Here is a 26,116-nt window from a genome sequence, read left to right as displayed (position 1 = left end):
TTTCAGATTTCCACTGACTATTTTGAGCCACATTCAGAAATCAGTGTTACTTTTGAAAAAAAAATCCTTAATATAAATGTAATGGCTCAATAAGGAAGCACATAACCTGTTATCCTTCAATTTGACAAACTAAAACTATACATACCTCCTCTAGAGCTTAATGCTAAGTCTACTGTATCACATGAAAAAAAAAAAGCTTCCACAACAAGCATTCTGTTACTGCCGTTGTGTGTTCCAGACCCTGCAGGGTCATTCAGCTGACTTGCTAAACATGATTTGCCCTATTATAATCTCAACTATAAATTTTCATTAAGACAAGACTTGGCTGACTGCCAAAAAGCTCTAGGGTTCAGATTCACTGAAGTACAGCTAGCTTGTTACCCAATCACATTTCCAAGTGCATCAGGCCTCCCTCACATGCCCTCTCCATTTTCCCACTGGTGTGCAACTAGCAGTCTTCCCAATAAACTCAAAGCTGAAGCATAGCAATGCAAACTGGCTGCTTGGGAAGATAGTGAATGGCATAAAATAGGATTGCTCCCCTACATAAGTAGCTCTTGTACCTATTGGTGCTGGAAAGTTAGACATATGAGATAACATGATAAGAATCCCTTAGGTATTTAGAATTGAAGACAAACATGATATAATCTCAGTGTTAACACTTCAGAATAACACAGGCAGCAATTTCAAGCAACTTCCAAGTTCCTCCCACAGAAAAAACTATCAGGCAGCGCTAAAAAGTAATGTTTATTACTAGCTTTTAAAGGTTCACAGAATCACAGAATGTTTTGGTTTGGAAGGGACCCCTAAGATCAACTGATTCCAGCTCCCATGCTATAGGCAGGACACCTCCCTCTAGACCAGGTTGCTCATATCCCCGTCAAGCCTGGCCTCAAACACTTCCAGAGCCCTCTCTTGAGCATCCTCAACCACGCTGGGCAACTTGTTCCAGTGAAACTTCAAGTGCTATAAAATTCATTTTTCTACATGATAGAACACTGCAGTGGTACCACATTTGCAATGGTGCATTTGTCTCTTGAGGCTACATAATCTCTTGAGAGTAACATAATATATTGTTCTGTTTATGTTTCAGAGCCCTGTATAGCATCAACCAACTAGAGTTACTTGTCCTTGAAGGAAAGAGTGGGGGCACTTATATAAACTGTACGACGTTAAGATGAAACGTTACTTACTTCTTAGCCTTGTTTCTGGCATATAGTCTGCCTTGTCATGCACCCATTCTGGACGGTGAGGCCGGATGTTGGCTTGCGAGGCAGCATAGGCCACTGGGTCATTGCTAACCCAGGCTGTCAGGTAGATGTAGAAAGCATTTGGGTTAATGATTCCATCTGCATCCACCAGACGCTGTTTAGTCAGCTGCAAAATGGAAAAATTAAGACTTTCAGAATGAGTTTTGGTTTTGGAGCTCTTGCTGTAATGTTTTCAGCAAAAAAAAAAAAAAAAAAAAAAACCAAAAACAAACAAACAAAAAAACAACAACAAAAAACTACTCTTGTTTGACAATAAAATCTAAAAAAGTAGTGATAATAAAGTGTTTATTTACAAATTAATACTCATATAGCATTTACCATAACCACTAAACCTGTAGATAGTTCCAGAATAGAGTGAAGCAACTACAGCTGAATTCTGAGCCTGCAGCCACAAACGAAAAAACAACCAAGTTGGAGAAACATTTCAAGAAAGGGAAGAAAATCTGGCAAGAGTCCCTATACACGTCTGTGTGCAGTTAACCTCTGTTGTTAACGCCGAAGGAAATGCCACCCAGTAAATGGAGGAGAGCTATAAAAATAAAACAACATCTGTATAAATTTTGCTAACACTTGCCTCCTATGACCTATGTATTCAGAAAATGCCCAGCATCAAGAAAGTGGACAAGTGCCCTTTGTTACTCAGGTCATCATGAGCAACTGTATCTGTAGGGTAAACAGCAGTGGCACACTTCCAGCATTCTGTAGCCAAACACTCCACAGCTAGGGCCATGACAGAGGACCCTGGGGGTGAGAAATATTATTGGTTTTTTTGTTTGTTTGTTTTGTTTATTTAACATTCTGGCCTGGCTCCAGCTTCAGGACTTTTTAATGAAATGAAAAACAACAGTGACGGTCATTTGAAAAAAGAAAAAGAAAAAGAAAAAGAAAAAGAAAAAGAAAAAGAAAAAGAAAAAGAAAAAGAAAAAGAAAAAGAAAAAGAAAAAGAAAAAGAAAAAGAAAAAGAAAAAGAAAAAGAAAAAGAAAAAGCTAGATTCCAAAGATCTGGATTCAATTAATCCACAGGATATGCAACAACTGTATGTCTTCAAGCTGTCTTTGGATCTGCATAGTACAGATCTCTGCACCACACTTTTCTCCCTCCCAGGCACAGGAAATTGTATCAGCAGCTGTAGTCCAATCACATTTGTTCCACCGTGTACCTGGTACACACTCCCAAACAAAACCTCACTTAAGGTCTTCTATTCTACTCCTTTTATTTCCTTAATTCACTGCTAAAGCTTCAATCCGATCTGACTGCATGCTGCACATTGCTATACAGCAGCATTTTACACATCACAGTAACTTTAAATAGTGTGCTCTATAAAATCTTTCACCTTTAATGCCAGCGAAAGAGGGAAAAACAACAAGCAGATCTGCCAAGAAACTCATTAGAAATATCATTCCTCTGCCTAAAAGCACATGGAATCAATAATGATTCAAGGAAAGGAGAAGTTAGATGATTGCAGAATGTCTTCTTCTTATTAAAGATGAAATTGATTTAAATATAATTTTAGTTAAAGAAGTCAAACCTAGTATGCAGTCATCTAACAATGGCTACAGTAGTTGTATGCTGTTATAATCTTCTAAAAGGAGACCAGGTGTTCTATTCAGCAGTTCAGCCAACTGTCATTCCTAACTCTACCATAGCGTATCTGTATTTATGACAACAATACAAGAATATTATACTACCATTCATCAGTTACCTTCTTCAAAATTTAGGTTTTTAATGAAGTGATAGCAAATACTAGGTGCAACATCCCAGAGCTGAGCAAAGTTGATCCTACAAGGAAATTTGATTCAAATCAGGAACGATGCTACTTATGACAACATGACTAGCACTGGCTCTGTGTCTCACGTAGGTTCAGTCTCCATACAACCATGTACATAGCTATGCACCTTCCAAAACAAATTCAGTGAAAACAGAGCGCATTTCAGACAGGAGCAGCATGTAACACATCAGTCAGTAATCACCAGTAACAGGCATTCCCAGCGTTGATTGTGAAGGCTTCGCAACACAGCCCAGACAGCAATTACACATAGATCTAGCAATATCAGCAAGGCCATGCAGTATGGTGCGACTTAAACATTTCAATGCAGAAAGATGGAAAAGTGACTACAACATGCTCTTTGCATCTTCTCCAACTCCTGATGACTTTGTGCAGTCCTGTATAAACCAATAAGGACTCTGATACAATACCTGACTGATGTCAATGGGCTTTGCTCGGTTTCCTGTTTGTACCAAGAGTTTGTAAGCCAGAACAGCATCATCAGATCCATTTTTATAGTTGTTATAAGTGATTTTCCCAGTTTCCCAGTCACTGTCAAATGCATCCTGAAGTCCTGAAGAGTCAAGAGAAGCAAAGAGAAAATAGAAGAAACAGGTAAGAAATCAGTATTAGAAACAAATTTCAGTAGGAAGAAAGAAAGAAAGGAAGAAAGAAAGAAAGAAGAATTACTCTTTTCATTGTGAACTTTGACCATCTATGGCTTAAAGCAAGAAGAAAAAAATCCATTTGCAATCTCTCATATTTGCACTCCTCATTCAGTCATTGTGTGGTAAGGCATAAGTACTGCTAGCACATTCTGTATTCTGTGCAGAAAAAAAGTGAGAGAAACAAGAAGGTGCACAGGAGAAGCCTCAAGACCATTCTTACATCATGATGAGCAGCAAAGCTGAATGGCAGATGCAATGTGCACTGGAGTTACCAATCATCACAACTAGTAACCTCATCATATAGAGGAGATTTGGGATAAGAATAAGACTCAGATCTGACATCCTCAGAGATTTTTCCAAGTTTTCATAGCCTCACCAGTGCTTGACAGCAATGCTATATGTGAGACAGTAACCAAGCACTCTGCTTGGAGAAAAAAAGTGGGGAAGTGTTAAAGATGTCTGCAAAAAAAAGTATTTTTCCTCAACGATATACAATTTCAGAATCATCACACTCAAAATCCACTACCACATTTGCATTTATTGCCCCTCAAAACAAAGCTGACTTGGATGGTGCCAAAAAAGAAGAGGCTGAGTTAAGCCTTAGTTTAACATAATTGCCTGCTCTGTAGTTGAAGCCAGAGAACCAATTAGTCCATTATCTGGCAGAAAAACACCCTCCATGCTTCCCCCTTTTCTCCCTCCCCAGCAGAATCCTGGCCAAGTGCATTAAGCCACAGAGGAGAACACACACCTCTCTCATTAACCATTCTGGGCTACTGCAGAGCACTGAGGCAACAGCTCGAACGATGTAACCAGAAATTCCACTACAACAGGGAAAAAAAAACACACTCAAACTTCAAACTTCAAACAGCAACTCAGCTGCTTCTCGAGCACAGCGTGAGTGAACACGATTTTGTCAATTTGTTCCATCTGTTCAACTTGTGTAGCTAATACAAGTCGTGGGATCTGCTGCCAGCACATGTAAAGATCACAGCCAACACCTATTCAGTCTCAACTGTTATTTTCCTCTTTGCCACCTTTTAAGGGGGAGGAACACCTCACGGTACAAATTTGGATCATATTTAGAACAGGAAGCCACAGCCTGGTACAAGTAGGCTCTGTGCAAACAGAGGACAAACCGCATGTCCAGGAAAGGGAAGGAAAAGGCCAGGAGGTGGTGGTGGTGGTAGAAATCACCAGCCCACCTCACAGCTGCACTGAGGAGCTATAATGAAAACCATCATTACAGATCTGATAGGTTAGCTACAGCTGTAAGGAGATAAGAATGAGGGAAGAGAAAATATGGCCTGACACTGCCTTGGGGCCTAGGTGCTCACACCATCAAAAAACGCCCACTCCCCCTAGAAAGCTGCCTCCTGTGCTGTCTACAAAATTGCTCCCACTGGTAAAGCCAGGAAGTTGGGAACAAAGTGATGCAACAGGCCTGCCAAATCTATCATTGCAGCCCCTTGATACTTGTCCAGGATGAGGATGCTTCCCCACCAGGCTTCTTGAAATCACCAAAGGAACTTCACAGCCCCCTTAACAGTGCTGCTTGTTGGTGCCCTTTGAGTGGGAAAACACTATTTAAGACTTGAAGAAATACATACTCATCCTTCCAGAACACAGTTCGGTTCTCAGTTTCTCAGGAGGTGGCTAGGTGAGAACATTCCTGCTACCATAATGATCATATAAGTGATGATTTGGGGAAGTAAGAAGGCTGTGAAAAAAGCATGAGGAGAAAAAAAGGAGAGCCCAACAAAGACTACACTCAACTTTTAAGTAGAAATTGTTTCCTTTGTTAACAGGAGCACGCAAACTGCTATGCTAACCAATGCCTGGGGAAGAATTTCCATCCTAATATGTAGGTAGAACTTCCAGACTAATATGTAGCTCCTGTCACAGGGTTAAACTGATATATAAAACCAAATATACTCCACATGTAACTTGACCAACCTGTGTTGAAAGGTATGCTAAAAAAGATGAGCATATTTTACACTGCAACAGGCAGAAGTTCAGTTCAGCTCTTTCACATCTCTCACTCTCTGTCCCTTCACTGCTCCTAAAAGTCGGATAAACTCTCCAGCTCCATTCCCTTTTATATCTTTATTTCTCATTAGGTATAATTTCTTTACACTTTGGGTCATCTTATTACCGACCTTGCTGAAACTGGAAGTTTGAGGAAAGAATATCAAGATACCACTCTAAATTGAGCCTCATCTCCAGAGAATTTCAAAGTTTGATTGTTAAAATTTGCTTGAGATGAACAGCAGAGTCACTGCTAGCAACATATGCATTTTTATCATAAACTGTTTCCACCAACGATTTTAAAGACTTTTAATCTACTACAGAGGTAATTTAGATTAACAGAAGGTTTCTGCTGATGCCTTTCTGCAGAGAAATTTTTTAAAAATCAGGGAATTTGTATGTTACTTATGGGACATTTTTATATCAGTGACAGTTAGCAGTGACTTTTGCTTTCTAGTTCAGAAGGAGGGGAAGTCCTCCAGAATTATGTGGGAAGCTGAAAAGGGGGTGAAGAAATTCCTACTTAACCATGTGAACAGTTGGCACTATGAAATATAAGATGACACTTTGCAGAAACTAGCCTAATTACAAGCCACCATGGAATTCAAGCTACCTCATTTAAATTTGGTCACCTACAAAATAACATTTCCAATTGAAAGTTAACACTAGTCATTCATTTATTCAGTTGCATTTTCAGTAGCAGAAAGCACATCAATATGACTGAATCACGAAAAAAAGTACAGGGAAAATTGCAAGGACAAGTGCATCAGGCTGACAGCACTCTGCTGTAGGGAAACTACAAGCATTCAGCTAAACCAAGGAGGCTATCTTCCTAAAAAAATGCTTTTGCACAACACTGTTGCTTCCCTTCAGTCCATTTTGTAAACTGTTGAACAAATGCATAAATGTCAGAAGACCATCTTGAACCTTTAATCTCCGCAGTACTGAATTCCCAGTGAAGACAGTAGGAATTAGGCACGTAGTTCAAAAGTCATTCCTACTTTGATTATCCTGCTCTCTTCAGCACACAACAATGCAGCAACAGAACTACTTCCATCTCATAAAGGACATTCCCTCGACCCAGACTAAAACTTCACCCCATTTGAAAAATCTGTTTTCGCTTTCCCTTCTCTTCACTCCTTTGATTTCAGTCCTAGTTGGCAATGACCATGTAACCTTCCGTTCACTACTGTCTGCACCTTCAGATAATCCCTTAAATATGACAACAGTGATAGTTGAATGAATATGTACAAGCAGCATAGAGGAGATATGGAGGCATTGGTTGGTGAAGAACAGACAAGCCCTTACCATGAGGAGGGGATTAGAAAGAGGCAATCCAAACGTAAAGGTAAGAGGTAGCCTCTGAAGGGAGTAACAGGAAAGAAAGCAATCTCAGAGCAAAAGCAAGTGGCCTGGCCTCCAGCATTTCATTGTGAGAAGCCAGCAAAGCAGCAGATCCAAGACCACCTTTTCTCAATTTTACTATTGTCAAACTGTGCTCATGTTCAGCACTAATATGTGAAAATCCTGAACACAATCTGCTCAGATTTCTACCTCACAGGTTCCAACGGTAGAACCTGCTTTCCCTATTGTGGTTATTATTTGGTTGTCCAAAAGAAAAGAAATAAAATAAACACCAGCATTATAAGAGATTGGAAAAGCACATAGAAATATGTTTGCTTAGGAAGCTACAGGGTATGTTAAGGTTTCAATATGGCAAAACACAAAAGTTGTACTGAATTTTCTTCCAATTGACACTGCTTTCTTCCCTTGCTTATGAGAGAAAAAAAAAAAAATAAGTAAAACTTACAATAAGGAGACTGCAATGAGTGGACCCAGTACATTTTAAAAATAGAAATAAAACAATAAAACAGCTGAGACTCTGTTCTGTTTGATTCTACCGGTGTATTATATATGCAATAGACTCAATAATTTTACTATGTATGTCCTTTAGATGCCTCTGCTTTCCCAATACTGCCTAAGAGATTTTCAGATGGAAGAAAATATCTCCAAATACTGGTAGTTATGTAAATGTTTTCTGAGAATCATTGGCTGCATCTGTCATCTGTAAATAGTTAAGGTAAAAATATACAGTCTCACTAAGTCAGCATAATTAATTTTTCTGTTGGCAAAAAGCTTGCTGAAGATCCTTTTAACTAAAATGGCAGAGGTGAGATAGGCATATTTCAAGGAGAGTGCACTTGCTCACAGCAGAGAATAGTTAAATTTGCTGAGATGTAACTGTACAATTTATTTTAAATACAAAAAAAATATTTGTCTCAACAGGTGTTATTATAGTATCTTTAATATCTTTATTATGCTGACTTCAGTATAATTATCATCAGAGTACCTGAAAGGCTGTGTGTCTCCCATCTCAACCTCTACCCCTTTATAATTCAGCTCAGAAAAAGCAGCACCATTCAAATAGCAAAGATACTTGACTAGAAATCTAGAATGTGTGGTGCACTCATGGTCCAATAAAATGCCTAAATCACAGTGGATTTTATTCATGCCAGCAGTCTCAGCTGAAGCCAACAGGATTGCTCGTGCTGAAAGTTATGCCCGTGCCAAAATACATTGCTGAGGTGGGACTTTTCATTTACTGTTCTCAAAACACTCAGCAAACATTTATTTTCCCAAGACACTGGGCCATATTTGGCCACTAATTTTAATCAGAATTCCTCACTGTTGTTGTTGTTTGGAAATTAATGGCATGAGATTGCCTCTCACACTTACAATCTTTAAAAGCTTCAAAACTGTCTTAAGGAGTAGTAAACTTAGCCACAAAGAAGAAAACTGTTGAAGAAAAAGGAAAGCAATATTCAAACTCAAATCAGAACCTCGGCACCCCCCTGCTGTAAGCAGTCTTTAACTGTGTGGCTACATTGGAAAACAGAAATATTACTACAGTGATTAAGTGCTTGCTAATGCAGAATAAAGGTACATTTGTGCAATTTTTCTCTTACCTTGCAGCCAGTCTCGAAAGTAGTGTAACCACATTTTGGGAAGCTGCCTATCCTCTTCCAACAAAACATATGTCACATTGCTGAAACTTCTGTGAAGTTCGTAAAGTAAGTGCTGGACATTTGGATAGTCTGCTTTCTGTGTCACTATGTACATATTGTAAAACGAAAAGTACTTGAACTGTGCGGCAATGAAGTCATATTCCCGTGTCTCCCGAGGTACAATGTCTGTGAGATCTAGCCCATCTCTCACCCGGGTAGTTCCATAGAGGCTAAGCCCAAGTAGGCCCAGGAAAAGAAAAATAACCACAACCTGCAATAGCAACAACAAAAACAGAAATGCATTTGGTTTTAGGTTTCTTTAGAAACTAACAGTTCACAGTGGCACACAACTAAACTAGATTCAACATTAATACCCAACACTACATACTCTTAAGCCTATTTTTCTTATCTGTTTTTTCATACACATATACACATAATGCAAGGCTTAGATAATTTGTGTTTTACTGAAAGGTCTCTAAAGCATGGATAAAAAATTTATATGGTAATAAATAATGGCTTTAGTTACATAGTTCACAAGCTTATGTTACTGTAAGTCAACAAACCCTCCCCCCCCTTTAATTTACCTTTGAAACTATATGACTATTCTGCTAGCGATATAAAATTTTTGAAGTATGAACAAACCTGCAAAATTATTAAGAATTCCTATTGAAAAAATTTTATTCCTTAGTTCATTATTGTTTATTGCAAAATATTTATTTGTTAGTTTATTATTATTGTCAGGGCAATTTTCATGCAGACAACGCAGAAGTCTTTTTTCTACAAACAGGTAAACTGTTCTCCGATTACCTTAGCTTTTGGTTTTAGGAGGAATGGCGCATAATGTTTTTCTGCAAAAGTTGAGAGTGTCCACTTTGTACAGGGTGGCTCAAGGCAATGCACACTGGAGTCCGAGAACTGGGAGAGCAAATCCCTTGTCGAGCTTGTGCTTTCTGGGCTCTGGCAGCTAAGACTATCTTGAGCCACTGCCACAGGCTGTACTGATATTTCTGATCGTGGCTCCGCAGTGGTGTAGTACACTTGTGTATGAGGATCATACTCAGTGCGCAACTGCACTGTAGACTGCATTGTAATCTGAGTTTCATGTGCAAAGCTGTGACTGCTGTACGAGGGTGGAGGACTGTAACAAATATTGTCACTTTCTGCATATGCTTGAGGCTCGATCTGAATCACTCTAGTGACACATGGACTGTAAGAGAAGAAAAAAACATCGCTTACATTCTTATTTTAATCAGACTAGGCAGGATAATCTGCTTCTGCCTGAAACCATTTCTACTACTTTCAGATGGTTTATGTTAATTATCATACTTCAACATGAATCTTCTCCAATTCTAAATGCAGATGCTACTTAGACATGGTTCTAATTGTAAATATGCACAGATTTCTTATCCTCAATGAAGCAGAAACCACCATTTGTCTGAAGACATCGAGATAGACTCATGTAAATCCATTAATTAATTATACATGCTAATCAGTTCAATAGCCAGGTAGTCACACACAGTCTGAATGTGTAATGTGTATGTGAGTTTGCATTTGTGCACCCACACTTAGAATTAGGCTATTTAAATGAAAATGTAAACACATAAAATACTGAGTTCTTCTGTTTAGAACAATTGAAGTAACTGTTAAATAATAGTTGAGCCTTCTGCATAAGATCTCAGACTTCTGCGAGGCAGCTTGAAACCACATGCCACACACACACAGAATGTTTTAAAAATGAAGTAAACATATGCAAACATGCATAGGCATTGCCCGGGTAGGATGGGCTAAATGAAGAGAGAACATTTCAGAAGTATTTTTTGAAGCATTCTTTTTATTTTAGTCTAAGCGAGAACATAATATATTGTGATGGTGGTGGTGTTTTTTTTTAATTGACAGAGATATTTTAGTCTAAGTGAGAACATAATACATACCTAGTTTGTGGTGATGGTGGTTTTTTTTTTTTTATTGACAGAGATAAATCTCTTCTTGTAAATAAGAAATGACAAACTGATGACAGAAAATGGCATATTTTTCATCAAATGAATAAAACCTACCTAAAAAAAGAGGTATTCAGAATGTTGCTTACCTAAACAAAACAAGCTGTTATTAACTGAATTTCCTCATATATAAATAAGCTCAAATTCTGATAAATATTTGGTGCAACTACTGGTGGTGGAATACATGAGCAGTTTGATTGCCTCCTACTTTTGAGAATTAAGCCTCCAAAACTGAAGCACATTAAATTGTCCAGTGAAAAAACAACTTAATGAGAAACAGAAAGCAAGAGTCCTGTCATGTGATCGACTCCTTGTTCTAGCCACTCACTAAAACAAATTTTGGAAAGTCCTTTCTCTCTTTGGTATCAAAATCAAAAGGTCCAATACAGAGACAGATCACAGTAGCAAACACAATTTGGTCACTAGCAATATTATCAAGACAATAAAATACTGCTGCAGTGAACACCCACTCTGGACAAGGAACAGTAGCACTCAATGACCACAAAAGGACACACCTCATCAATCAATCTGTCACACATTCTCACCTTGTAAAACAGCAGAATATATCCAGTCTCCTGTCTTCCCGACGATAAAGGTCCATGCTCAGTATAGCAGGAAAAATTAGCAGAACCATTGCGAAGTTGAATACCACCACAACAGCTGCCTGGAGATCAGTCAAAAGAGAAGCAGTATTGATTCTTAGCTTCATGGAGGTCATCATTTTTACAAAGCTTTAAACCTCCTTTCAGTTTCCATTTACCCACTCATTTATCATACCTACCTGTTAGGCGCTTTCAAGCCTCTCCTCAAGGGAACTTAATATATCTCAATATAACTCAATATAAGTTATAACTCAAGGGAGTTAAATTTTACTTTTCAGTTTCATTATGGTAGTCCTATTGTATTTAATTTCTTTTAATACTAAACTTCATCTGTTTTAATGTGTCTGTGCCTGGAGATGTAGTGGCACCATGATTTTTAAAGTGGAAAAGACATGAATTAATAAATCGCCCATTTGCATGAGATCCTGCTCTGTTCAGTCTGCCATTATAAAAAAGATGGAAGCATAAGAAAACCTGGAATAAGGTCTGATGTTCTCATATTTAACAGTTGTGAAGTTATTTAAACATTAAAGCACATTTTAAAATCAATAATGAAGAAAAGGTTCATCAAACTCTAATGAAACTACTAATATTATGCACTTGAAAGACTTTAGAAGTCCAGTCAGAAAGAATAACATTTTGGGATTACCTCGTAGTATTTTCTAAGCAGCAGCAAAACTAATCCAACAACACATAGTAAATCTATGTATTTGTGTTAATCAGAAGTCTATTAATGATCCAAGTCTATCAAAAGTCTTAAACTGGAACAATAATGCATCCTAAATTGGAAGAAGAATACTTGCTTTAATTTGTAAAGTGAACATTAATTAAGGAAAAAAAAATCCCTGCACGCCCACCTTCAAGCCATACTTCAAATCGTTTCCCATACAGAGATTCTCAGGAAATCTCCATAAACATACGTAGCACAGCATTGATCATCATTATTAATAGCATTTACTTGTAATGTGGAATTACTAAGAGCTCCAGCTGTCAAAAAGGGAAACCTGAGCACAAGTAAGACTGGAAGTTAACAAGTAGTATAGTAACAGATATACTGAAAGAAAAAAACAACCCAGTGGTTGAGTCATCAACAAGTGGGAAAAAAAAAAACTGAGATCCTTCTGTTTTAAACCTTCTATGTTATCAAATGAGCAACAGGCAACCTAGTTTCATAATAATGAAATTATAAGAATTAATATTTAAAACAAATAAAATCAAGTGGTGCACTTGATACAGACATGCTGTCATTCTTTCAAAATAAATAAGTTGCTGCTTTTGACCTTGAAAAATCAGCCTTCAAAATCGGTAGCTGAAAAGATGTTCATGTTTTAAAAATTCCTGACCTATCGTGGTACTAAATTTTTGTCTTTCAAAATCAAAGTATTAATCTACTAAATGACTTTTAGACTTCTGAAGCTGTTAAGTTTGATTAAAAGACTAGATATTATTTCTGTGTTTCAAAGAGCATATTAAGTTATGTAAATACTGTCTTGTTAATTCAATCATAAAAACATTGAATGCAAATGTAGTGCTTACTGTTGTTTCTCTTTTGCTGTCTTCAGATTCTTAAATAATTTTGGTCCTGCTAATTATTTGTAGACTTAACTACTGCAAGAGTGTTTATTTATTATTTAAAACCTAGTTATCATTTAACCATATTTGAGAGAAAAGATCCATTCATTGTTTCACTATTTATAAATAGCCACACAGAAAGGTATGTAAGGTACGTAGGACTGAGATAAAGCAATTTCCTTTTGATCCTCTCTAGAATAAATCGAATCTGTTACAAAAACAAATGGCTGTTGTTGACAACATGGTGTTGCTGGACCTGGTTACTACTTTTTTTTTATTGCTACTAAACCACTGAAAATTATATCACCCATTTGACATAAGTAATCAGTTGTGCCTAACAAAGTTCTTTTGTCAAGGATGAGCTAAGTTTTACTGAAAGTGTTAAAATGTGAAGTTTTATTGAAATTAATCTCATCTGATGTCTGACAATAACTCTTACTTCTCCCTGAATGGCTGAAAAATCAAAATTCCTCTACTCCTACTCTGTGAAAAGAGTTCATACCTTTTCGGTTCCCTCTTTAGACACCAAAATCCTTGAAACTCAAACATTACTACCCCTGGGAACAAATACTTAAGAGTATGGCAGAGATAAAACTAGTTAGCTATATTCAGGTGATTCTGAATTAAGAATCAAAACTAATGTAACTCCGAAGAGTAAATCTGCTTATTACCATGGCATTCCTCCTGCAATCAAATAGATTTTCCTATCATTTCTGAAGTACTAATCTCCAAAGGTTAAATGTTTTTAAACAATCACCTCCATTCTTATTTGTATTTTAACAGATCCCTAGAGTTTAACACATTTCCAGCATGTTGCAGGCTTTCTTTCCTTCACCTACCTCATCAGCATTTCAAGGTTGCAAAAGTGCTCAGTTTTCAAACTTAGAAAAACATTGCTCTTTTATCAGTTCTGCCTGTTGCCTTGTCAAAAGTCTCCCTGTGACCTGACAAGGTTCAGTATGTCTTCCAGTTCCTGCTGCACATCTCCAGCTCCGCAACCATACGGAAATATGTGACACGAGAGAGCAGATCAAGGCCAGATTAACAGAAGGAAGGAAGAACTAGTGAAGGTGACTAAGTGTCTGATACGATACATCAGCCACCACCTCCTCTCCCAGTACTAATTACGACATCTGATGGCTCGGAATGGAAACGTACAAAAAACGTGATAATGGCAATATTCCCTATCTGTAATGACCACATCCATTGAAAAGTACCAACAAATCTGTGGTTGCATAGCTTTCAGAGTGGGGGCAATCTGCTAGCAGTACTCAAGCTGAAAGCATGCCTTAGTATTTTGGGAAAAGGGCATCTGCTCTTATCCCTTCAGAAAAGAGTGATCAAATGGAAGAGCCTTAGACTCTCATCCTGAGAAATCAGTGAAGTTAAGATTAGTGTTGGACAGGGAAATTAAAGGAAATGAGATCAGGAAGAAGCAAAATAAATATTGCGTTAATCAGAAAAAACATTGGTCATTTTCTGAGAAATTTGCTCCAATTTTGCATCTTTTTATAAGCCTAATAGTTGCCTGCTGCAACTGTTAACTGAAACAGAAGAATGGCAGTCTGTGTTGGAGGCAGCAAGGGAGAAGGGAGCCAAGCTGGTAGGCTGGGGCCCTGCTTAAGGTATGTGCTGCTATTTGCCATTCCTGGCAGCCCACCCAAGGAGAGTGTGTGTGCTGTATAGCTAGAGGTGATGAACAGACGAGGAGGTCTGTCAGGGAAACTTCCACTCCACCACTGCCTATCTGAAACTCCCCCCTGACATCGCACAGTCTCACATCTCCCCCTTCCTTTTCCCCTTAGGCTTTAATTTTGCTTGTTAAATTCTCTTGTCAGGAGCAGGGAAAGCTAAAAGATGTCGGTAAAAGCAGGGGGACAAACCACTGCAGCAGAGTAAGATGATTTGAATGAGTTTAAAAACCTACATTCTTTCTGTCCACAAAACCCACCACCACCACCTGGTAATGTACTCTTACATTTAGGAAAAAAAAAAACAAAAAAAAAAAAAAAACAACTTGTCATTCTTACTGTGAGGGAAAAAGCTGCTGCTAAGACTTGTTGGGCAAAGTTCCACCTCTACTGACTACTAAATCTACACCATTCCTCAACTGCTGGGGAGGAAGTTTCCACTATGAGCAAGAAAAGTTAGGTGAATTTTTATGAAGCTGTGCATTCTCTTCTTTGGTGCAGAATGTATTCCATAAAGGTGTCTGAACATTTTGTCTGAGGAAAAAATTCAGCCCAACAGTAGTTATACTCTGCCATACCCCCTTCATTTACACTCAAAATAAAGAACAAATTTAAGATATTTCTACTGTGAATTTTGAATCAGTTTTCTGATTCTCTGCAATTGTGATAATGTTTCTCTATCCCATCCACCCCCAATTTTAAGAAATGAAACATCTAAAAATTCAGAACCTATTCGCTCAAAGTTCTAAGCATTTTCTTATAGGTGATTCTTGGGACTGAATTATTTGAGAAACCATCAGCTTCATGAAGCCTAAAACTGTTTCAGTAAGGAGCTAATTAGATCAACAAATAAAAAAATGCAAACAGTCAAGAAACTAACACAGTCTCTGCCACATAACAGAATTAATTTCTAAAAATCTCACTTTCAAAATGATCTTTTTTTGTTTGTTTGTTTTTAACTCAGCAAGAGCTAAATCCAGTAAACTCCAAAAACAACAGCAAGCTTTCAGAGTTTAAGTTCCATGAAGTAAACAAACAACTCAGGGCTTTCGCTGGAAATCAGAACAGAAGCTGAAAAAGAAGAAAGCATGGACACGCAAAACGTCAGCTTCCAACTAAAAGACAGACTTGTACATGCTGGAAATCATTTATTCTCCCTCAGCAGCTGGATTATTTTACAAATAATGGGCCTCAAAAGCTATGGAAACTTTGAAAATTATCTTGTAGTATCTTAAGAAAAGTGAATGAAGAGTAAATAAGGTCAAGATCAATTCTTTTTCTAAGCCCATCTGTTAAAAATTCACTACCTAGATGAGAAGAAGGTAGCCACTGTGGAAAGTAAACTGCAATACTTCATTGCCTTCTGAGTCAAAAGCAATCAAAGATGGCAGTGAGTTCTTTAAACAAGCCCAAGAGAGAAAGGGAGAAAAAAAGAGTATTAGTAAAGAAATCCATATATAAATGCATACTATCCATGAAAACCTGCCAAGGTTATCCGATTCTGAATGCTGTAAGTAACGCACGATCTGACTTTGATTTTACCTGGTGAAACTAGACAAAGCAAGAAATAGATGTTCCTTTCCAACAATAAGCGATAGGTGGTTTCTGATTTATCCACCTTTTCTACTTCCAATAAATCTTCAGTACAGATTTTCGTCTACCCTTTTTTTCATATTTTCAAATAATTCCTATACATGAGGGCTGCTCTGTAATAATGCCACCTAGTTTATTATGCTGGGCCACGAAATCAGAGGCCAATAGTGGTGGTATGGCAGTGGAGATTGAAATGATATTCCAGGACATTTTGTTGCTGTGCAACCAATGGCTGCAGAGGGGCTGTCTAATAAAATAGTGTCAGACACAGAAGTGCGTATGAAGCAAAGATATGGAATTGAATTCCTCTATGTGGGAAAAAAAAATGGCATCCACTGACATTCATCAACAATTGCTGAACATTTTTGGAGACCAAGTAGCAGATGCCAGAACAGTGAGGCTGTGGTTGATGCGTTACAGCAGTGTGAAAGACTAGCTGTGCTCTGGATGGCCATGAAGGCTATTATGAGTGCAGCATGCGGGCTCTTGTTCATTGCTGGCAGAAATGCATAGCTAATGGTAGTGACAACATTGTAAAATAGTGCTTTGTAGCTGAGAATTTGCTCTACCAAACAGTGTTATTGTGTGCTTTGTATCTATTGCAGATTCCACGGAAATAAATAAGAGGTATTACTTCTGGAGCTACCCATGGATGAGGTTGTTATTTAAAAACCAAAGACAAATTACAAATGTGAGAAAGGACTCAGCAACTGAAATGCTAGTTTTTGAACATCCAAGCAATCCCACATATAAATTCTATATTAATCACTGCCTTAAAACAGACTTTGATCAGTGCTTTCATTCTGAATGATGATGTTGACATGTTCATACATGATTGTATTGAAATCTCATTGGGATCTTCTTATTTGTCATTTTATTCTGTGGACAGCTTTTTTGTTTTCTGATTCACTCTATCCGGTGATAGCAGGTAAGAACAAAATACCTCAGGATAGGTACACTTAATTTGTACTGAGATTACAGTAATTGCAGCTGTTGTCTCCACTTACTATCCAAAGGCAATCATTCATGTTCTGATGCAAAGAATGAGATGAGAGGCTGAGCAAAATCTGATTAGAGAAGAAAGAACTAGTTTTGTTGGTTCCTGCTGAACAACTTATAGGTATGATTAGGACAAAATGGCTAATCTCTGTTAAGTACTTCTTATGGGATGCGTTCAGGATGTAGTAACAGCTACAAAAGCACAGTTACTGCTATGACAGGAAAAAAATACTTCTCCTCTGATTCCTAGTGAGGATGTCCAGTATCCTGTTAAGTGTTTAAAGTACATGTTGGATGGCTGAATCTTGACTACAGATTTAGAAGATACGAAACACTTCTTGCAAAGTATTACACTTCAAACATAATCTGCACATACTGAGACCAGTCTTTGCTACAATTATAATTCTATTCTGTAACTATTACATCGCCTATAGAATAGCCCTCTGGGTTTCAGCAAATCAGCAGAGCTAAATTCTGCTAACCACTCAGGACTCAGCCATAGTTTTAGTTGCCACAGACACCTGCCCAACTGTGCAGCAAACCAAAGAGGTCTTTACTTTCTCCATTGTTCAATACCAAATTGCCTATTGAGATGAAAATGGCAAATGAGTTACTAAAACTTACTGATCGTGTAGCTGCCATCTCTACTACTACTGTAAAGTTTACTACTTTACAGCTTAAAGCAGGCATATCTAAATCTCTGACAGCATTAATTGCCACATACTAAGAAAAAACTAAAATCTTTGCTTCCTCTGGGTAGCCAAGAGCTGCAGGAGAATGAAAAATAATAAAAAACCCACTCTATGACAGAAGAAAAATGACTCCTGAAAAAGTAGTTTGTTCCACATCAAGGTCAGGCAGCGCTATAAATTCTTTTTGTGTCAAAGCAATGTCTGATAGGAAACTCCCAAAGATTTCTTCAAGTAGTTTGTTTATAAAAAAAGAAGCTTTCTTCAGCATCATTAATATTTCATCCTCCTGAAGGCATATTATCAGAAACAAATACAAGAAGATGGAAGGAAAAAGGAGAGAGTAATACATGTTTCAGCCCATAAAATTAATGTTTTCTTTCAAAGTACTTGTAATATAAAATTCCTGAAGTTCTCTTCAGGAGATATTATATATATATAAATATACATATTGCCTTGCTCCCAATTAATAAATATATATATATATAAATATATATATGTATATATATATTACACACACATATATATATATATTACATATACATGTATTAAATATATATATATATATGATGGCAAGTGCATTCTTGCTGCTGTCACTGAATATTGGTTATAGTTCTAAAAAGCAGCAAATTAGGCAAACCTGAATGAAAGAACTGAATTCCCACTTAGGAACATTAATGTATACACTCAAGTGCAGTCCAATAATCTTGACTGCAGTAACAATGCAAATCTTTCTAATGACTTGTTTCTTCTTAGTTGCAAGCATCCTGGTTTTTGCACTTAACCCAGTTGTGGAATGGCAGTGCACACTACCATCAGCTAATAGAATGCAAGAAATTCCACAAGAGGAGCAGAATCAAGGGCAGATAGCTACTAATTCAGCAGCCTGCAGAAGCACTGAATGTGGATTCATTACTGTCACTAACAGGTATCATCATTGGTCTCCCACAACTGGAAAACATATAAAAGCTAACAAAGTAGCACATGAACTTACTTGGAGTGAAAATGCTCGTAAAGCAGGAATAGGGATTAAGGCAGCCATAAAGAACGCAGTAACATTGCTAATAGATGTAAGGGCTACACTTGCTCCTGTTCGCTTCAAACATTCACCTGTTCTGTCCTGCAAAAACAAAAACAAAAAACAACAGCATATCTTAAAAGTCATGTGAATAAAACAAGGTCCTGCAAATGATATGGTCATTCCACAGATACAACACAGCAGTAATGAAAAACTATCACAAGGAAATTCCAAATGCAAGTGCGTATTTAAGAGTACGTCAATAAAAAACACACTAAGAAAGTATACTGTGCAGGAGAAAAGCAGATGACACATAAAATACTGATTTACTTTTTGTGGGTAGAAAACATTATAAAAATCTGATTCTAGCTTCAAAAGACAAAACTAAGTTAATACTGTCATTATATTGAATTATCTGTAATTTAAGGATGTATTGTCTACTGATGGAGTCCATGGATGTCTATCTGTTACCATTTTTCAGATAAAATAAGCATGCATTAACACCATAGATTCATACTATACACATCTTGAAGTATGCAACATAAAAACAACTCCAAACCCAGGAACAACCACCCAGGAAAATCAGCAGAAGCAAGCATAGGAGATTTTCTCAACCAAATAGGCTATAGCAGAGTAGCATTGTAATGTCTGCATGCTGAACTAGCTACGAAGATAACAGGGAAGATACTGCTTGTATATAACAGAATAGGCAAATTTATGTTGTTTTTAAATAATCTGTACTTTGGGTATGAAATCTGAATGAAAGATACAAAGGTTAATAAAAGGAAAAGATCACAGAAGTGATGACAGATTTCATAATATGAATGTTATGTTTTGAAATGTCATGGTCAATTATAAAGGATAAGAAAGGAAAACAGAAGAAAAACTCTTAAAATCACAAATTAAAAGACATAACAAATAAAGGTAACAGATAATAATTTCCTTCTTATTGTTGCTCTAAAACTGTGTCCTTCTGTTGAAAGCATTCTACCATTGTAATGTCAGACTCACACTTGAGTTCTCAAATTTACATTACTGATATTTTGAGTAAACTTTATGCAAATCAGGGAAAAAACCTCTAAAGAAAAAAAAACAACTGTTGTTTGTTTAAAATCATTACTAATTCATTATTACTTCAGTATCTTTCCCCTATAAGAAGCCTTTTATTTCACCCTAACTCCCCACTTTCTCATTACCTCGAATGGAATTCTCTTATTCTGTCCTGTTTCACTAAATGCATGAGCTAGAAGGAAAACATCATCTACACCAACTCCGAGAGCAAGAAAAGGCAGAACCTTGGGGAGAAAACAAAACAAGTAAAAACAATGACTCCTGTTTTATCAGCTACCATGCAGCTTGCTATTACATGGTTAGTTGAAGTAATTTTACACTTTCGACTTAACATAGGGACACAGAAAAAAAGTATACAGAATCTAATAATTATATAAACCACTGAGTATCTATCTTTTTCTTTAATATTGTTTGGCATCATCATCACCTAATTTCTCACAGTTCAAGTTAATAAATAGGAGAAAAGCACAAGTGTAGAACAGCAATACAAATAATTTGGTAGTTTATTTTCCCCAAAGATTCATATGTGTTCATAACAAAGTGCTAGTAATCAGACTTTTGGCTCCTAAATACCTGAGTTGTGGCAGCATTAAAGGAAATTCCAATCAGTGAGCACAGACCCAAGCCTGCAGCCACTGACAGAGCAACCAACAAGACTCCTGCCAGCCCCACGGCACCCTGAGACTTGGCACAGTCCCACCTCAGCATTGTTAAACAGGCGTAGGCAAGCTAAAAGGAAGGGTCAGGGGAAAAAGGGAATAAAAAATTTAAAAAAAAGTATTAGAATGGATTGTTTTTTAGAAATGATACCCTCTCTTCCACACATATCTTTACAAGCCTTTTTAAACAGAATAAACACATTGGATATTTTACGCTGAAGTGACAAAACTGTACAAACAGCAAATTTATTTTAAGTATGAAAAAACTGCTCTGGACTATCGACTAGTAAGAATGAAGCAGATATTTAAACCATGCACTACTTCTAGAAACACATAACTATAATTTGCTTTATTACCATTAGTAAGTAGCCACTAGCTACTCTGATAACACTGACATCAGAAAATGACTTTAGGATGTCATCCAGGGTAGTTGTAGTAAAGGAAAGCACCTTCTGAGTAGAGTTTTGTGCAACACTGTGATGAACAACCTAGGAATAGAAAATAAAAGTTGTGTGAAAATTAAAACAACAACAACAACAACAACAACAAAACAACCCAAAAAACCCCATTTTCTACAGCAAACACCTGAAACTGTTTTTGCCTGTTATAGCATAAACCTTACACAAGAGATTTCACTGATTGTAGATGAAATATGCTCCATAACTACTTCCTGAAAGCTACTGTTTATCAAGTAAGAATCTGCATGCTTTAGAAAAGTCTACTGTATTCACAGATGATTTCAATTTCAGTGTAAAGGTTTTCTCTTTCCATAACCTTGCTGTTGAAAAGTCTTGCCTTTAATCCAAGGCCAGCATGCTCTTCAGAATGCTCCTCTTTCCCCCACGGCAGGGCTATTTCACAAAGGTCAGAAGAGGTCACAGTTTGGGACACAAAGGCCAGGCACTGTCACGTGGCCTCCCCACCCGGACTATTGCTGGGAGAGCAATTGATGCCTAGAAAATTGATGCCTTTTCCAGACACCTTTAAAACAATCATTCTAACCAATTGCTTTTAAATTCCAAGTAGCTCTTCAGTTCCTTCTCACTCTCAGCAAAGAAGACATGTTCAAGACACCAAACAGTAAAGTCTTCCTGGCTTCACAAATGTGAATAATCAAGCAGCTTATCAGTTAAAAAAGAGACTAAATCAACTTCAAACTGGGAGGGAATAACTCAGTTTTAGTTAAGCATCTTCTTTGAAGGAATACTATAAAAAGCTATAGCAAAGGACAGTGGATCTCAGCACAACTTTATACTATGGTATCTAGGTTATTTTCACTTTTACCTCGACATACATCCTCTGCCAGGCTTCTAGAATTGCTGCTGCTTTATCCTCATTCCAGTTGATATGTGAAACGTATTCATATCCCTTGAAATGCTCATACATTTGCTTAGGAGTCATTAATTGAAACATGGTTTGCAAAGCCTGGGCACTGTAACAGAGAGAAATAAGAGGAGGAAGAGGCATAAAATCAGTATTTTCAGTAAATTATTTTAATGGCACGAAATCCCAAAGGAGAGCTTAATAGCAGCTTGTAGGAGCTCTTGATTTTATAGAGCACATATTCATATTAAAATTGAATAAAGTATAATTATTCTAACTATGTATCTGGTGCAGCTGTATGGGTCTTTTAAGTACTGAGGTTAAACTTAGTTTCACTGAAGTTTATTTTACCATTATTTTTTTACAGGATCACTTCGGGGAGCAAAGACTGTAACTCAGTTATGAGGATCATGATTAATGGATAACTTATTACTGTGAAAATGACACAATAGTTATTTCTATAAGATCTTGTAAAAGCAATTGGCGATTTGTCATTTGAAAACCTTGGTCTTCTTTAACCATTCAAGAGAAATGCCATATTTAACTCCTGATGTCTAGCAAACTGGAAGGAGTTTGGCAGCAATTATCCTTGGCAACTTCCCACAACATGCAAATGTATCCGACAATTTTAGAAGCTTAAGGAGCTACGTTATTTTTCACTAAAAGCATATTCTTTGGCTTAATTGGTGAAAGATTTACTGCAACAAATAATTCTTCAATGTTTGGTGGAAATGTAAAAAAAAGTTTGTAATCCATACTAAGTCTTCCAATAAAAAACACCTGTATTAAATACATGATAGTTGTGCTTCATTTAGCTTACTATGTCCCATATTTTTCAAATTGTTCTCTCACACAAGTTTTTTCCCCCACTGAAGTCCTGACTTTCATGACTTCTTTAAGAAGTCTAAAAAGTATTTTGTTTTATCAGACAAAAATATATTCAAGATGTAATAACATAAAGAATATACTTTTCTCCATACTGATTGTAAACAAAAAACTTAGTTTGAATTTTGAGAAAAGTAAAATAAGTAAGTACTTTACCTGTATTTTTCCCCCTTTTTCTTTTGACAGTATTTCAAAAAATGCTCAAAGTTGTTTGGTGTTTCAAACACTGTTCAATGTTTATACATACAGCCAAACAACAAAGCTGCCAGGAAAAAAAAAAACTATTTCTGAGAAACATACATTATCATTCTGAGGTTAGAAGCAGGAAGCAGTGATGCCAATTAAACAATCATCTAATCACTGCTTTAAGTTCTGCTTTTTTGAGACACATATGTCCTCCTAAAAAGATTCATAATGCACATGAAGGATAAATACATGTGCCCCAGTAACCAAACTCTAACAGGGAAAACCTCTAAAATTTCCATTAACCATTTGTTTCTTTACCTGACAAGTTTACCAGAACTGTTCTTGACTGTACCACCTATAATTAACTCTTCCTGCCAATGCATGTATTTTCTTGACAGTCCGTAGCATCCACCACTCAAAACAAGGGCTACGTCAAGAGGCTAGAAAAAGTTATAAAGAAGAAATTAATCAGTAGCATAACTTCAGACAAAATTGTACCATAAATCAAAATCTCATGCAATAAGATAACTGATATTAAAGATTGTCTAAGAGATCTAAAAAGAAAAATTGTGCTCAGCAACTCAAGCAGACAAATCAGTCAGGTATTAATTGGTCAAATTGCAACTTTTCCAAAGCCTGACTGAAAGACAGATGCGTAAAACTGAAGACCATTAATTCAAATTATTCACAAAGTAAATAAAATTGGCCCTACCTGAAGGAAGGAAGGCTTTTCTATCCAGTGTGAGCATACAGGACAGACATAATTCAGCACTGGTTATCCCTCTGACAAATTAAGTCTTTTGAAATGCTTACACTGTCACTTTGCCATGCTTTGCAACTACCTGTACAATGGACTCTAAAAATAGGGGATTAACTACTGCATCCCAGAATGACAGAAAGTTAGCAACTCTATTTCAGCAGCAGGTAATATCAGTCAATAATTAGACCTACATACTGCTGCTTCTTTCCTCCCTGCCTCCTGCCTCCCCAATAAAAGATATAAACAAGCAGAAGAAAACTTACTTTGGTAGAATTTTTATTGGGAGCTGTGATTGGGCAATCAGGATCAGCAGGATTCAGGCAAGGTCGATCCATATAACCACGACCAACTTCTGCTTTATTCAGCATTTCTTCCCAGCTCTCCACTTGGTAGTTTATTTTTTTTAACTCTTCCAAGAATTCTAAGGGGTCAAAGTTGATCCACTGCAAAGGAGGTTTCCCTCTGCAAAAGAGGAATTATTAAAATAAAGGAAGACAAAAAAAGTACCGAAACAAACATACTTACATTTGCGCAGATAATTGAGGGTTGTTTTATTTTTTAAAGTATGTTTGTTTTCTAAGTTACAACTTCTGCTGATAAGGCTGTTTCATACAAAATAAGGCATATTTTAATTATATTTGTTTATGTACTTTTCTCGTAGCCTTGTTGTTATTTAAAATAAAAAATTCAGGTTTCACAAAGTTATTGCATAAGATACAATATATTCACAAGCAAAGGAAAACAAATTATCAAGCACCTAAATAATAAAAAAGCAGCCAACTGCTGCTTCATAGAATTAGGGAGAGGGGAGAAGGAAAGAAAACAGAGGGCTGAAGAAAGAAAGCCTTTCTCATAGTATCAGATTACTTCTTACTACTCTAATAATCATCTTGCAGATGTAATCAATCAATACAGCTGATCTCTGTTTATCTGTAACAATGCTTCTCCTTCAAATACCCTGACAGCTTGACTGTTGACTAGCAAGCTCTCCTGCTACCATGGCTGCCATTACTATCACTGTCACGTTTCCTATCCCCCACTTCTCAATTTGTGATATTGACAGACTAGAATGGACTCTGGCTGCCTTATTCTGTGTTTCAAACCACACTGTATCTGTTTAACCAGGCTTAAGTCATTATTCCAATTCTCTCAACCAGAGAACCCAAACCCAGTACATTTCCCATCTAAAAATGTACACTAAAGGTTGTGAGATAGCCATTGCAAATCGCTTTTACAGAGACAGACAAGCCGGAACAGAAACAATAACTCAAAGACTAACTCTTGCATAATTAACAGAAAATGCATGTGCATATAAACAAGTAACTATTTGAAGGACAGGGCATATGATATCACACTTGTAAATTGTGAGAAACCACCCATCAAAAATGCTACGTGTGGTTTCTTTAATGACCTTGTTAGCAAGAGATTTGGTTGTGTTCCTTACGAAGATCTAAGATTTAACCCCTGAAATTTTTTTAGAAATAAAATTTTCAATTAATCAACATTATTTGTAAATTAATAAAAAAAGAGACAAGTTGATTTCCAAAAGAAGCATAAAGCCCTTAAAGCTTCGACTGAGAACTTAATTTCTTCTGCATACTAGCAGAGTGAGAAAAACAATACAGAAATCTGATTCCTAAAAATCACCTTACAGAAACAAAAATATATTTCTTCAATTAAAAAAAAAGTCCATGCATATTTTCAGTAGAGACACTGTAATTTTATTTTTCTGCTAAACCAGAATGTCAATGAACAGTCAGAAAGCAACCCAAAATCGTATATAGTTACAGAATTAAAATTAGTCAGACAAGAAAGTTAAATAAAAGCATGCTTACAATAGATAGGCAGTTCCCGACTGTAGCTTTGCTCCCTCCCAGAAGCAGTCCAAAGGAGTGATAATTAAGCAAGGATAAAGATATTCTATAATCTGTCAAAATGAGAAGTAGTAAATATACAGTTAGACTAAGAATATAATCTAAGCAGCGTAAGTTGAATTATGATTATGAGAAAAAGCTTACAACTAAATGCCTGCTAGTCATACCTGGTCCATGTAACCTGCTTCTGTGATGAGTTCTCCTGATTTATAACATAAATGTTCCAACTTCCATTGTCTGTAATAAGAAGAAAGAGCAAATGTTTTTCTTCCACAATAACTGAAAAGTTATCTTTTAAATGAAATGTACATTCAAAATAACAACTTATCCTCACTTATTAGCCTCAAGTAGCAAACCACTGAGGAAAGCAACTAATACATCACACTTCACATAAAAAATTCTTTTTGTGGTTATAAAATAGATATTTTTGTTTCAGTTGTTCTAAACGCTCTCTGTAAA

General features: G+C 36.7%; 1 protein-coding gene across 4 annotated transcripts in view; it reads right to left on the bottom strand.

The window, feature by feature from the left end:
* PTCH1 (patched 1) overlaps positions 1–26,116 on the bottom strand; it is a 66,425-nt gene that overhangs the window by 14,764 nt on the left and 25,545 nt on the right. For 3 of the 4 annotated variants that reach the window (XM_052701139.1, XM_052701140.1, XM_052701141.1), the window contains 14 exons: positions 25,825–25,894; positions 25,619–25,710; positions 24,047–24,245; positions 23,342–23,463; positions 21,914–22,061; positions 20,986–21,117; positions 20,544–20,699; positions 20,096–20,194; positions 18,876–19,001; positions 11,281–11,399; positions 9,546–9,945; positions 8,700–9,009; positions 3,469–3,611; positions 1,194–1,377 (listed from right to left, as the gene is read on the bottom strand). In XM_052701139.1, coding sequence (XP_052557099.1) covers positions 1,194–1,377; positions 3,469–3,611; positions 8,700–9,009; positions 9,546–9,945; positions 11,281–11,399; positions 18,876–19,001; positions 20,096–20,194; positions 20,544–20,699; positions 20,986–21,117; positions 21,914–22,061; positions 23,342–23,463; positions 24,047–24,245; positions 25,619–25,710; positions 25,825–25,894 — 2,300 coding nt within the window. Of the gene's footprint in view, positions 1–1,193; positions 1,378–3,468; positions 3,612–8,699; positions 9,010–9,545; positions 9,946–11,280; positions 11,400–18,875; positions 19,002–20,095; positions 20,195–20,543; positions 20,700–20,985; positions 21,118–21,913; positions 22,062–23,341; positions 23,464–24,046; positions 24,246–24,540; positions 24,629–25,618; positions 25,711–25,824; positions 25,895–26,116 lie in introns of those variants that run through there. The other variant, XM_052701142.1, reaches the window with a different exon arrangement.

The sequence above is a fragment of the Tympanuchus pallidicinctus genome, unplaced genomic scaffold (assembly GCF_026119805.1).
Source record: "Tympanuchus pallidicinctus isolate F22 unplaced genomic scaffold, pur_lepc_1.0 scaffold4, whole genome shotgun sequence".
Taxonomy (NCBI): domain Eukaryota; kingdom Metazoa; phylum Chordata; class Aves; order Galliformes; family Phasianidae; genus Tympanuchus; species Tympanuchus pallidicinctus.
The sequence above is the reverse complement of the archived record's forward strand: the minus strand, read 5'-3'. Positions and strand labels throughout refer to the sequence as shown.